A 14,585-nucleotide genomic window follows, 5' to 3' on the forward strand; every position below is an offset into this window, starting at 1 on the left:
CGCTGAAACCAAACGTGAGAGCAGCAGTCAGTCTGGTTGACCAAGCTAATGGTCTGGAAGGCTTTGAGATGACATTCTTCCCAATCACAACTGACCACTACTGTCTGTCACCCACACTACTGACAGTCCTTGACACTTCTGTGAATATCTGAAAGGCCTGGATATGTGTAAACAGTATGCCAGAAACCAGATGGAGCTAGTACTGTACCTACTGTATAGGACTCACCTAGTCAATCTTGTTAAATATTTGAGGGGAAATTATAAAGGGGCATGAGGTCAGTTGAAATTGTATTTTATTGAACCTTTATTTAACTAGGCAAGTCAGTTAAGAACAAATTCTTATTTACAATGACGCCCTACCAAAATGGAAAAGGCCTCCTGCTTGGGAAGGGGTCTGGGATGAAAAATTTAAAAGTAGGACAAAACACACATCACAACAAGAGAGACACCACAACACTACATAAAGAGAGACCTAAGACAACAAAAAAAGAGAGACCTAAGACAACAACACAGCATGGTAGCAAAACTAGGGATAATTCAATGGTAATTCTAGTATTATAAGAATTTAAAGGACACCTATTTGTGTGGAACCTCCACGATTATGGCTTCAGTTACCATAATTACAAACTTTACAGTGGGCTCCTGTAGTTTGGTGACATCAGTAGGTTTTGATACAGTACTTCAGGAGGACCAACCACACTGGTACTCAGTGTAATACATCACTTTTTCACAACACCTCTCATGGTGGGGTATGTATCCCAGTTTGTAATACATAGCATTATAAGACCACTGTCCAGGGAGTTCCCCATCAACCGAATAGGCTCTTGCCTAATTTACTCAGGATGGAGGTTTCAATAATTAAGGGGTCACCTGTAAAAGACAAGTAGCAGACATTTGTAGGAAATCTATAAGAACATACAGTACGTATCTAGTTCAGCATGAGCTATCTCAGCAGAACCTCTTGTCAAATGGTTTCTATGACGTCATACAGTAGCTGTCACATCACAGGCACCGTCCTCTGATGAGGAAATTCATATTTGCTGTTCAAATGAAACAACAAAGACGGTGCGTGTGAGATGCTACCAACGTGATGTTTTTTGAGGGGGTCCAGAACAGTTTGTTTGCTTTTTGCTTTTATTGATCATGTTCATTTAACACATAAAAATAAACATTTTAATATTGATTATAATGTACATGGGAAATAATTGGCTAAAATAAAATGAAAACATTACAGTATACCATCTAAATATTGATGGAATCACTTGACAAACATTACATTAACGATACAATGATTTTGTTTTGAGGCATTCTCCTTTACTTGAAGTGGGTACAGTATAGCATTGCTAAATTTAGATTTTCCTTGGTATCTCCTTAGATTCTCCTGACACATTTTGAGAGTGGTTTTTGCAAACATGTTCATATATTTAACAAATAATAAACTAAAAAGCCTATGATAGTGATATGATAAACTATTGCCATGGTTGCAATAATAGTTCATTTTTGCAGTGTAGCTTACAAGAAGCACAAAATGCTTTTACAGTTGTGGACACTAGATTTGGCAATGATGATTATAAGGTTTATTTACAAAAAAAAGTGCAAATATCACTGCTGTGAAATCTTATGTACATTAAAACAGCTTAAATATTGATATGGAGCAGATACCAATGGAATAATTCTCTAGTTACTGGAAAACGAGACACATTCAAATGTCTACAGATGCATTTAATAGTCCATTAACTACAGTCCTCAAGTGTTCTCTAGTCCATGTTGAGTTCCTCTGTTATTCTTGTGCCATTCCATAAATCTTGTTGATTTTCTCCTGGAACATTTTGACAACTACCCCCCTCTTTAGCTTCATGGTAGGTCCTGGAGAAAAGATAGACAAAACAATGGATATTCAATCAGACTTACTGTGCTCTCAAAAAGACTGTACTCTCTTTCCCGTGCTTCTTCAATCACAACATTTGACCTACTTAACAGCTTGGAAGACAGATTATGCAATGGTATCTACAGGAATGTTGTTTGGTATAAACTAGTCACAAGACTGCCTCATCAGATACAATACATGATAAACATTACTGGCAAAACACTTACTTCTTTCTCTCTAAGGGTTCTTTGTAAAAGTGTGTCAAATTATGAAAAAGCTCATTATCTACAACCTCACAGACTAGCTTTGGTTTAGTTATCTAGCTTTAGTTTAAACTATATTTATTTGAATCCCACAATGAACAAGAAGCACACAAAATCAACTCACTAAGATGAGGAAGAAAATGCAATCCAATACTATTCACTGCTCTCTTCTGTCACATGCTCAAACAGACAGAACCATCCAATAAAAACCAGCAACTGATTTCTCACACTGACTGACTCACCCAGTTCTCCCCCAGATATAGAGAAATCTCTGTCCAAAATGACCCACTTCTGGACCCTCTGGGCATTGGAGGTGGCCTTAGCATTAACACGCTCTATGCCCTCCTGGATGGCCTTGTAAATAGCTGGTTCCTTACTGGCTATGATCTCAGAGGCCTTGGTTGCCGTTATGCCACGCTGATGGCAGAACGCCACAGCCTCTGGGGTCAGCTCGTCCGTCGGCTCGCCATTGTCGTCGACTATACACTATGGAGGGAGAGTGGAGTCAAAGGTTAGGAGTGATCCAGGAGTGGTAGTATTTGCTGAACAGAGCAAACATCAAATAGCCTTGTTCCAGATCTGTTCGTGCTGTATAATTATATTCTAATTGCTTAATAATTCAAAAGCGAGAATTCTAAAGCAAGCCAATGACCATAAGAGTTGGCAATACAAGACACATCTAACGTTGGAGGCCTTACTTTGAGCGTGAGCATCATGGAGAGGAATTTCAGCTTGTCTCCGAGCAACATGGCGTTGCTGATGATGGCGATCTCTGCTTTTACTGCATCCTCAATGGGTACAGGTGGGATGTTCTCTCCTCCTGCTGTTATGATCAGCTCTGCAGGACAAGAGATTTCTTTCTGAGGATATTTAGATCATAGGTCTACACGGTGTTCTACTATCAAGACTGGTCCACCACCCAAAGGACATCCAGCCAACATGGCACAACTGTGAGAAGCATTGGAGTCAACATGTGCCAGCCTTCCTATGGAACGACACCTTGTAGAGTCCATGCCCCAGACGAATTCAGGCTGTTTTGAGGGCAAAAGGGGGTGCTCAATATTGGGAAGGTGTTCCTAATGTTTTGTACACTCAGTGTATATTAACTACTATGGTATTCTCCACAAAAAAACACTGTGGTAAAGACCACAGTAAGATTTTTAACTATAGTAATACTACAGTATTTCATTTGCATATACTCAACCCATTCCAATCCCCCATATCCCTACTTGTGCCACCCATGAATGACACACCTACATGCAAAGTATAGACCATATATTGTGTTCCCTACAGGTTATAGAAAAGAGTAGAGGCTTTGAATTATCCATTCAGACTCCAGTAATATTTACCTACCTACCAACAGGTTATGGAAAAATTGCTCAAGGAGAAAGCCCCCACTTCTTTGTCAAAGATAATTAAACAAAAAACATTAAATACTAGTAAATACTACAGTAACATCTGCAAAAACACTACAGTAATTGCTATAGTATTGTAATGAAACAGCAAGGAGCAGGTCTCGAACCCTCGACATTCTAGCCCGAGGTCCGGCGCGCTATCGACTGTGCCGCAAAAGCATGCTCATGCGGCGGAGTCGATTTCCGCGGTTATATACCCAGGGTCGTTACACTACTCCCTCCTTTCAAAGAGCGCGTCCTCGCGCTAGCTTGCGACTCATCTTACAGGAACGCGCTCATCGGCCAAGCACATGCACTGTCGTGGATGCAAGGTCCGATCACTTCTGACACCAGTGTAATGAAACAGGCAGGGAGCAGGTCTCGCCTTCTAGCCCGAGGTCCGGCGCGCTATCGACTGTGTCGCAAAAGCATGCTCGTGCGGAAGAGTCGATTTCCGCGCTTATATACCCAGGGTCGTTACACTGTATAAAATAGTTTTTACTATATTATTCTATAGTAAATTCTATTGTAAACGTTACTACAGTATACTTCCGCAAAAACACTACAGTGAATACTATAGTATACTACAGTCATGTCCGCACTTCTATGTCAAAGATAATGAAACAAAAAAACACTATAGTAAATACTATATATATCATATACAATACAGTATTCATACTATAAACTTTACTACATTATACAACAGTATACAAAAACACTACAGTTAATAGTATAGTATTGTATAGTGAATATAGGTGTTCTACTATCAAGAATGGTCCACCACCCAAAGGACTTCCACAAAAACACTCAAGTGAATACTATAGTATATAAATATAGTAATACTACAGTATGTAGAGCATAGTATACTATAGTATTTTTTCTTATGGGGAAGTTAATCTAAGGCACAGACTTAGTATCAAGAGAAGGTACACAAAACTTTACTTTGATCAGTGTCTAGGAGCAACTGCATCCTACTCCCATTGACACCCAGCACTGGTAGCCATGTTGTATAATGGCTACTGTATATACATCTACAAAATAAACTATAAATAAGTACTATACCCTTTATCCTCCCTGTGATGAATAGGAAGTTGTCCTTGTCGTGCTTGCCCAGGTCTCCAGAGCGCAGCCAACCCTCCTGGTCCAGGGCCTCCTCAGTCTTCTCTGGCTCATTCAGGTAGCCCATGAACACATGACGCCCCCAGAAACAGATCTCACCATTCCCATCCTCGTCTGGCTTGTCCAACTTGGTCTGGCAGCCAACCACCACCTTTCCACAGCTGAGGACAACATCATGATATCAATTCTTCATATGGTGAGACCGAAAAGCAAGAAGGATTATTAGATGTCACTTCATATCTGATGGCTTATCAGTATCAATTCATTATTTGCTAATATACAATGATAGCTTTGTCAACTACAAATTAATTAATGTAACTGTCATTACAAATGGCAGTTCACACCCTAGTTTTCCAGTTGCTGACCTCATGATCTTGAAGTTATTCCCCCAGGAGATGGTGTGAGGGCCGGTGCTTTCACTCATCCCATACAGCTCATACAGCGGGAGGCTAAGGCTCATGAAGTACTCCAGAGTCTCCTTAGTGATGGGTGCGGCCCCTGTAAAGCAGTTCTTGCAGCGGTCCAGACCCAAGGCCCAGCGAACTTTCTTAAACACCAGGTTGTTTGCCAGCATGAAGCCCCAGGGCACCAGGTTCTCACTGTAATCCACAGAAAACACGGAGGAATACCACACATTGTGGAAAATATTATGGCTGGAATTTAATCTAGTTTAAGATGTAAAAATATTAGTTGGGTGTGAGTGAGGATGTATGTTTTTTCTAATGTTATTGATAAGATCATATCGATGGGTGAAACAACAAAAACATTATTTGATGCACTGAAAATACACATTCTTTCTGAAGTGTGGGTTTAATGAACAACAAGAACCTGACATAAATCCTTACCCATTCATGGCACTGTAGCTGGCTTGCAATCCGATGGATTTGGCCCAGTCAGCCACTCTTTTCTTCATACCAGAGGACTTGGCACCGATGGCTTTCATCTTCTCCTGCATCTTTTCCCACACACGGGGAACTCCCAGGAAACTTGTGGGGCGCACCTCTTTCAGAGTAGTCCCCAAAGAGCCCTAGGAAATCAGAAAGTTAGCAGTTATCAAGTCATATAAAGTTACCCCAGGCCTACCCTCCTCAACCCAGTCAAAACCAAACCACCAAACCTCAATCAATTCTTGCCTTCGTAAACAGCATTTTGAAAGGAAAGCAATGCACAGCATCATTATCTGTAGTACAACACTCAGGGATTCTGACCTTCAGGGCGTCTGGTTCTGCAAAATACGTTGCCCCTGCAAATCTCATGCAGATCCACATGTCGTTGACCTGGGCAGCTACATGGCTCAGGGGCAGGTAGCTCACCACGCACTCCACACCATGTTGCAGACTTGTCATGGCTCCGACCGCATTTGAAGTCCAGGTGATCTGAGGAGAGAGTCAGATGAGACATTCAACTAATATTATTCCAACCTCCTTTACCACAGAGGAAAACTATAAGCCAGATGTTTTGTTTGTCCTTTACTTGCCGTGAACAATACATGGACAAAACTGTGACACTTTCACATACTGAATCGAGTGTCCAGTGGACCCAGAGCTCCACTATATAGTACATGTAATGTGTCTGAGGGCGTCACCACATTCTGTGAGGACGAAGGAAGAGCAATCTGGATACTGCCAGTACAGTAAATGTACATGTTTTCCTCACTAGTCTATTTACAGTGCATTCGGAAAGTGTTCAGACCCCTTTCCTTTTTTTCAGATTTTGTTACAGCCTTATTCTAAAATTGATTGAATCATTTTTTTCTCCCTCATCAATCTACACACAATACCCCATAATGACAAAGCAAAAACATTTTTTTTTGTTGAAATGTTTGAAAATGTATTAAAAATTAAAAACTGAAATATCACATTTACATAAGTATTCAGACCCTTTGTCCTTTGTTGAAACACCTTTGGCAGCGATTACAGCCTCAAGTCTTCTTGGGTATGACGCTACAAGCTTGGCAAACCTGTATTTGGGGAGTTTCTCCCATTCTTCTCTGCAGATCCTTTCAAGTTCTGTTAGGAGGCTGGGGAGCGTTGCTGCACAGCTATTTTCAGGTCTCTCCAGAGATGTTCGATTGGGTTCAAGTCCAGGCACTGGCTGGGCCACCCAAGGACATTCAGATACTTTTTATTTAACCTTTATTTAACTAGGCAAGTCACTTAAGAACAAATTCTTATTTACAATGACGGCCTACCCCGGCCAAACATTAACCCAGACGACGACGCCCTATGGGAATCCCAATCACGTTCGGTTGTGATACAGCCTGGAAACGAACCATGGTCTGTAGTGACACCTCTAGCACTGAGATGCAGTGCCTTAGAGCGCTGCGCCACTCGGGAGCCCCACTTGTCCCGAAGCCACTCCTGCGTTGTCTTGGCTGTGTGCTTAGTGTTTTTGTCCTGTTGGAAGATGAACCTTCATCCCAGTCTGAGGTCCTGCGCGCTCTGGAGCAGGTTTTCATCAAGGATCTCTCTGTAATTTGCTTCGTTCATCTTTCCCTCGATCCTGACTAGTCTCCAAGTCCCTGCCGCTGAAAAACTTCCCCCTGCCACCACCATGCTTCCATCTGGCCACTCTACCATAAAGGCCTGATTGGTGGAGTGCTGCAGAGATGGTTGTCCTTCTGGAAGGTTCTCCCATCTCCACAGTGGAACTCTGGAGCTCTGTCAGAGCAACCATCGGGTTTTTGCTCACCTTCCTGACCAAGGCCCTTCTCCCCCGATGGCTCAGTTTGGCTGGGCGGCCAGCTCTAGGAAGAGTCTTGGTGGTTCCAAACTTTTTCCATTTAAGAATGATGGAGGCCACTGTGTTCTTGGGGACCTTCAATGCTGCAGAAATGTTTTGGTACCCTTCCAAGATCTGTGCCTCAACACAATCCTGACTTGGAGCTCTATAGACAATTCCTTCAACCTCATGGCTTGGTTTTTGCTCTGACATGCACTGTCAACTGTGGGACCATATATAGACAGCTGTGTGCCTTTCCAAATCATGTCCAATCAATTGAATTTACCACAGGTGGACTCCAATGAAGTTGTAGAAACATCTCAAGGATGATCAATGGAAACAAGATGCACCGGAGCTCAATTTCGAGTCTCATAGTAAAGGGTCTGAATACTTATGTAAATGTGATATCAGTTTTTTATTTTTAATACATTTGCAAAAATTTCTAAAAACCTGTTTTCGCTTTGTCATTATGAGGTATTATGTGTAGATTGATGAGGGAAAAAAATATTTTATCCATTTTAGAATAAGGCTGTTTTTATTTATTTATTTTTTTCACCTTTATTTAACCAGGTAGGCTAGTTGAGAAAAAGTTCTCATTTGCAACTGCGACCTGGCCAAGATAAAGCATAGCAGTGTGAACAGACAACAACACAGAGTTACACATGGAGTAAACAATGAACAAGTCAATAACATAGTAGAAAAAAAAAAAAAGGAAAAAAAAGAGAATCTATATACAATGTGTGCAAAAGGCATGAGGAGGTAGGCAATAAATAGGCCATAGAAGCGACTGTAACAAAAGCGACTGTAACAAAAATGTAGAAAATGTCAAGGGGTCTGAATATTTTCAGAATGCACTGTACATCATCATGTCATTGACAATACTCACATTGTCATGGCTTAGCATCACCCCTTTGGGGTTGCCTGTGGTTCCAGAGGTGTAGATGAGCGTACAACACTGGTTAGCCCTCTGACTGTCCACCACAGCATCTAGCCGTTCATCAGACACCTCCTCACCCAGCTTCATAAACTCAGCCCACTGTAAGAGGACAGAGGTTGAGTCAGTAACACCTGATTCACAATATAGGGCCAATCCCAACCGTATTGTGTTGGCTTGGATATTTTCTTTTCACATTGTCCTTTCCTGAAAGGTTCCATCAACTATGGTGGATGCGTAGCCAAGCCAGCCCGGTACAGCTCGATTTGGCTCAGTTTGCTTAGTAATGTGAAGGGATTAAGAGTCTCACAGTTACAGTGTGTGACAGGAAATATTGTGTTCTACAATATTATAGGAAATACTGTGTGCTACTAACATTGCTATATCTGTAATGCAAATCAGGAATGTTTTTTTCCCGGCTGGCTAAACAAGATATAGATCTTCTTCATTTCAATAGAAACTTACAGTGTACAGGTTTGGCAACTTCTGTTGAAGTTCATCCTTGTACTGAACAATAGCTTTCAAGTGTGGAAGCTGGTCCTTAATCTGAAAGGTATGAACAAAGTAGGGAATTTATAATTAATCATTTTGGCACAAAAACAATAAATATATAAATAGGTTATGTTCACTCGATCTACTTACAAGTACAATTTAGAGTGCAGTATTGGATAAATGTAATTTGAAAATATATTTTTTTCTTCAGAATTATGGTTGTATATTTGCATAATTCTGTGCATAGGTTCTATGGCTTTTGGCAGACACAACCAGGACCACATTATAGTTCAGTTATGGGGTCTCACCTGGAGGATTTTGAGGAGCTGTTTGTGGTTCTCCACCACCAGGACGTTGGCCTCACAGTTGTCTGCCACATACTGACACGCCTCGGGGGAGTTGGTGGTGTATATGCCTGCAGCAAAGCCCCTGGCACACCACACACGTCAGATCAGACAGCTTTCTTTTTGAGGTGGTTAAGACTGTGATTGCTGTCCTTGGAGTGTGTGGGATGAATTAGCCTTCTATGAGAAAGTTGTCTAAGTCTCACAGAATGCAGTATGAACAATAGTGCAGAGTAGTGCATGGTAAGACAGTGCATGCTATATGGAAAATTGTTTTTATTATTACCCAGCCAGGATACAGCCGATGTCTGAGATGAACCACTCGGGAGAGTTAAAGCCTAGAATACCGACGCCATGGTAACGCTCCAGCCCCAACTACAGTAGAGGGGAAGAGACAGAGTCCGAAATAAAAATGTTTAATCAATGAGAATGTGGCACACTGCCTCATTTACTGTTGACCTATATGATGCTTTGTAAACTACTCCACTTTATCGCTCTCCGTGACAAGTAACTTTAGCTTTGACACACCCAAGTGTTGGTTTTCACCAGCACCATTCTTACAAGGAGACAGAAATGACAATGGGAGAACATTCTTTCTGCTGTGTAAACATTCATAATCCTGTCTCTGGAGTTCAAATTCTAAATAGCCCATAGCCTATTTGAAGATTCAGTGATGTTAACCGATCTGCATTATAGTTCGTATTCTATTAGAATTCACTGGCGCAGTTCAAAAACACCCCTAGGCCTCGAGCCACTGAAAATGCAGAGAACATCCAGGTACAAGTACATCATAACATTAAGCATAGAAAACGTTTTCTATTAAATCTCACGCAAGCATAGACCATAGAGCAACTAAAGAGCACAGACACTCACACAACAACTACATCAATATACAGACCTTGAGGAAGCTCTTGGCCGCCGCTCTGCACTGCTGGTAGTACTCCATCCAGGTCAGGGTGACCCACTGCCCCTCTTTCTTGGATGCCACCGCGGGCAGGTCTCCATAGATCTTCACCGTCTTTAAGAACATCTGGTGGACAGTCATGGGGGCCTCAGATCCCGGCCCAGTCTCAGCCATCCTCAGCTTAACCGCCTGGTCCTTGGAGGTGCACCAGAGCTGGTCTGCTGTGGCCAGGGACACATCCGACAGCTTCAGGGGCACCGAGGCACCTGTAGTATGGGGACAGCAGGGGCAGCAGTTGCCTGCCATCATTGGTTGTTTATGGAGTAATCTCAGAGATTAGTATTCCCCTTCCCTGTTCCCACAAGAATGTAGTGGAACGCAGGTAGGACCAGAAATCAGGGAGGTATGGCTACGTCTGAGAATCAGACTGGTCCAGCTCTACTCCACCCTCCTTCGCTGTCACAGTGTGAAGCATAAATATTTGGATTTGAAGCTGCCTGTATCAGATTACTATAGAGAATAGAGGAAGTTATGGAATGTCCCTGCCTACGCACCAATCATATTTTAGTGTTGATCATGGCTGATTAAATAAAAAGGTTAAAGTTGATTGATCGAAAACAAAAAGAATTACAGGCAAAAAATGTGTCATAGATCAAATAATAATTGACTGTTCATGAGTGTCTGTAACCCTTAAATTATTATGATTTCAGGCCCAGTTCTGTCAACCTCTTTAACAAATGTCTTTATAGCTGCTGTATTATGAATTACAAAACATATATCATGTGCCTCTGACAGGTGATAAAACATCTGATCTGCTTCAGTTAGGTTGAGTTAATATCCTATATATAAAAAAACTTGTATCCCTACCAAGATACGCTGCTATTACCTGAGAGAGGATCCCCTTGAGGTCCCTCTTGTTCAGGGGATCTGGGTAGTTTGGCTGGTGCTTCAGGTATTCTTGATGGGGTTATCACTGCAGGTTCCTCAGCAGCTGTCTCCTGGTTGTCTTTTTCTTCTCCATCAGACTCTGACTCTGAGTTTGGTTGTGGATGGTCTACTACTCCTCCGTTGATGAGGGGACTGGAGTAGATTTCCTTCTGTTGGAGTTTGGCAACTGGTACTAACTGTTCGGTTTCTCCAAGAGGAATGTCACTCGCACAACTAGAATAAAACACATGAAAATAAAATATACTTTAAATTAATAAACACTCAGTCATTAAATACGGTACCATTATTTGGTAAATATTCAGTAATAATAAAATGTTATTTCAACAGTCCCGACAGAATTAGTCTCCAGCATAGAAGGTTACGATAGGTCCACATACCTCTCAGAACTCTTTTCTACGTCAGGAACCCTATTGGTGACAACGGAATACTGGTGGTCAGACATCTTGTAATTGCTTAAATAAAAGAGGTCAAATATCGACGTTAGATATGCAAAAGCCGCTAGATCATCAAATTAATAAAATCTCTAACTAGGTTGTGCAAAGGCTCCTGATATTCTACTAATTTCAAGAAAATAAGTGTTTCCTCCTGGATCCTTATATGAGTGGGTATTGCAACATGACAGTGTCAGAGGCAGTGTGCCAATGACTGCTTGGTTAGATTGATAAAGAATGGCGAAATTAAGGGGTTTGTGCCAAAAACACATAACAATTTGCAGAGCTTTTCCCAACCTTTAACTTAAATACAGTAGGTTACATCAAGACAGTTGACCAAGAAAGTGATATTGAAAAAGGGTCTGAGACAGCTAAGGGGTGAGCATACATTTATGGTGAAAAAAAAACATTTTTGTCTCATCTTGGATAGATCTGTCAAGATTCTGTACAGTAGTTATCTTCATACACACACATAGTGCATGTTTTGGTTATTACATGTCTTCAAATACAGCATATGCCCAAAGCATGTATTGAAGTGTATATGAAGTAACATGTTGGGTTACTTGACCATGATACCTCATCATTATCTCTGGCATGAAGTCAATCAGGCTATGATGGACAATTTCAGTGAAATTGTGCCATCTAGTGTTTTTATCTTGAAATTGTGAAGACAATTTTCAAGCAGAGCCGCTATAGTTTAGCTATGACATTCAGATCATAATGAGACCATGTCTTGAGTACACAATATTGCCAATAAGTTTTTAAACATGTATGTAGAGAAAGACGCGGTTCAAATTCCAAACAAGCAGTTAAAATATTGAGACATAGAGCTTATAACAGTGATTGGAAATTTGAATCTGGTTCATGAGGACATTCCTATAACTATCACCACTTAAAATAGAAAAGGCCAGAAGATCTGACCAGATAGATCGGATAACTACGGGCCAAGATTTCTCTAGGGCAAAGTTCATCATAATTGCAAAACGATTGCCTGTGTTATGTGGCAATATAGTAGCCACTAAACTTTTGCACACAATTATGCAAACATTTCTGCTCACTGGCAATTAACTGTAATACATCAATTGGATAGAATCTCTTTGCTTACATCTTAAAAGATTATATATTAAAGATAGCAACTTGACACAAAAAAATATACAGTGGTAGCTATGCTCCTACATGTCCATATAAAATATAGAAATATATTTTAGAAGTATTTTATAGATGCTCACAGTCTGTGTATCTCTCCAACAGCAACAGCCTCAGAGTGACCCAGTTTAGCACGGTTTTGTTTTGGCTTTAACAAGAGGCCTTGTAGCAGGAGACAATAAAGAAGAAGCTTGAGCCTGTTGGCCAAACAATAAAACACGAGGAACCAGCTTGGTTCAGTTTAGTTCGAACATGGTTTTACATTTATGTCCTGAGATGTAGGCTAGGTCATGTTGGTTTGTTTGCTTTGAACACATTTTTGAATATACTGTATATCTCAGGCAATCAATGCTTGAAGCTATTATAGGCTACTGGTCACATGTTTTCACTCTGAACATGCCTTCGCTACTGAGATTCAATGATGAAGGCTACTGTATTGCTACCAGAGGGCAATCTAAAGGTCAAAATCACAGTTACTCTTGGTTTTAATGGTTAGACAAATACATCCAATTATACGTAACTGAACACATCCCACTATCAGTAAATGCTTTGCTTTAGATACTGACTACTACATTTGTCTTAATACTAAATATTCACAAAGGTTTATAATGCAAGAACTGTTTCAAATTGATTTCACAAACCAAGACATACAGACAAATGACCCCTGTTCACCACTCTGACATGTGAGCAAGGACTGTAGGAACATGTTGCAAGAGCTGTCTGTGAGTTGTAGATTGAGGTGGTGCTCGGGCACATCAAAAAATAAGCATATTGTGAAAGAGTCCAAGGACACAATAAAAAAGAGATTAACTAATTCCAGAGTAGTAATATTCAGCAGAATACCATTCTATTGAAAAGACAGAGATGATATCCTACCTTGTTCTGAGACCTTGTTCAGACAGGGATAGACAGAGTCAGGTGCTATACGATATCAACTTGGCAGGAGAGTGCAGGGAAAACTTGGTGGGCCTCGATGTGATGTGCACAACATGGGACCCAGGACAGCAGCTGATAAGCCTGTGGAGGTCTTGTACGGGTGACAGTACCGTCCCACTCAGGTCCGTCTGCACTCTTACGTAATTTCCCCCACACCTACTATGGGTCAAATGCCTAGTTAACGTTCCACCAATAGACTTGAAATAAGGTTCCCATCTGCAGCCATATGTGCTGGAAACTGACAAGGAGGCTGTTTGGGGGTAGCAGACTACATTATAGCATAGGGAACTGAGTTAAGCCAGTGTTGACATTGCTGTGCCTGTTTAAGTGAATGTAAAACACAGTTAAGACAAATTTCATTCACTTTTTTTGTGCATAGAGGACAAATATTTCTGATTCAAAGTATATTCTAAGAATATGAAGTAAAACAACCACTTTCGGGTAAGACACTGGTCATTTAGACTGGACCAAAGCAAGTTATCGATTCCGCCCTTATCGGATTTATATCATCAGGATATAACATGAATTGATAAAGCAAGATAACTTCTGAAAGTTTATGAGGAAAGAGGATACTTTGACCCACAATACACAGATCCTTCATCTGTGGGACAAACATTGTGCAACAATACCTTTTGTGCTGTGAAAAACCTCTGCATTGAATTTTTTTTTACAAATTAATGTGAACTAAGTTGTGTTCTAAGATTAATAGATATTGCTATTGACATGTATCTCTGGGGGTTAAATTCTGTATCTTAGGTCAAAGTATCATTCTTATTTTATGTATTGAGGGGTGTTTGTGCGATTTGAGAACTGCAATAGTCTGAACATGGACATGGGGTTTTAGTAAATGCAGGTGAAAGTTCAACCATGCACTCCAGATGATACAGAGTAACCTACAGTATATCCTGGGCACCAAGGTCATTTAGTCACACCAACAGTCACACAACACCTGCCCTCAGTTATATTGCTGCAAAATGTTTCTGGAGATCTGCCAGAAATATTAAGGGGGCTACAAAATCAAAATAGCACATAGTAACAACAACATCTAACGTATGTGAAATTTCCTATGGAATTGGGCCAGCTTGT

General features: G+C 40.9%; 1 protein-coding gene across 4 annotated transcripts; it reads right to left on the reverse strand.

Annotated features, from left to right (window-relative positions):
• Nucleotides 1-276: 276 nt before the first annotated feature.
• LOC129853269 (long-chain-fatty-acid--CoA ligase ACSBG2-like) lies at nt 277-14,539 on the reverse strand. 4 transcript variants are annotated; one of them, XM_055919140.1, is made up of 16 exons: nt 13,440-14,539; nt 12,647-12,725; nt 11,364-11,438; nt 10,925-11,199; nt 10,033-10,337; nt 9,421-9,509; nt 9,099-9,219; nt 8,764-8,844; nt 8,251-8,400; nt 5,852-6,019; nt 5,489-5,670; nt 5,009-5,242; nt 4,587-4,804; nt 2,829-2,968; nt 2,373-2,616; nt 277-1,866 (listed from the first exon to the last, which is right to left on the reverse strand). In XM_055919140.1, exons 3-16 carry the CDS (start codon nt 11,426-11,428, stop codon nt 1,781-1,783), a joined length of 2,358 nt encoding a protein of 785 aa, XP_055775115.1. In that variant the 5' UTR covers nt 11,429-11,438; nt 12,647-12,725; nt 13,440-14,539; the 3' UTR covers nt 277-1,780. The 4 variants fall into 4 exon arrangements, with proteins under 4 accessions (XP_055775115.1, XP_055775113.1, XP_055775116.1 ...); XM_055919138.1 differs by having other exon boundaries at nt 12,647-12,760; XM_055919141.1 differs by lacking the exon at nt 12,647-12,725 and having other exon boundaries at nt 10,033-10,304.
• Nucleotides 14,540-14,585: the final 46 nt, after the last annotated feature.

Source organism: Salvelinus fontinalis, chromosome 4 (genome assembly GCF_029448725.1).
Source record: "Salvelinus fontinalis isolate EN_2023a chromosome 4, ASM2944872v1, whole genome shotgun sequence".
NCBI classification, from domain to species: Eukaryota; Metazoa; Chordata; class Actinopteri; order Salmoniformes; family Salmonidae; genus Salvelinus; species Salvelinus fontinalis.

Coding starts and splice junctions, on each gene's coding strand:
- LOC129853269 (XM_055919137.1), bottom strand. CDS start 11,428: ATGTCTGACCACCAGTATTCCGTTGTCACCAATAGGGTTCCTGACGTA. Junction 9,220..9,420: donor ATCGGCTGTATCCTGGCTGG/GTAATAATAAAA, acceptor GTGGTGTGCCAG/GGGCTTTGCTGCAGGCATAT. Junction 8,401..8,763: donor AGTTGCCAAACCTGTACACT/GTAAGTTTCTAT, acceptor GTCCTCTTACAG/TGGGCTGAGTTTATGAAGCT.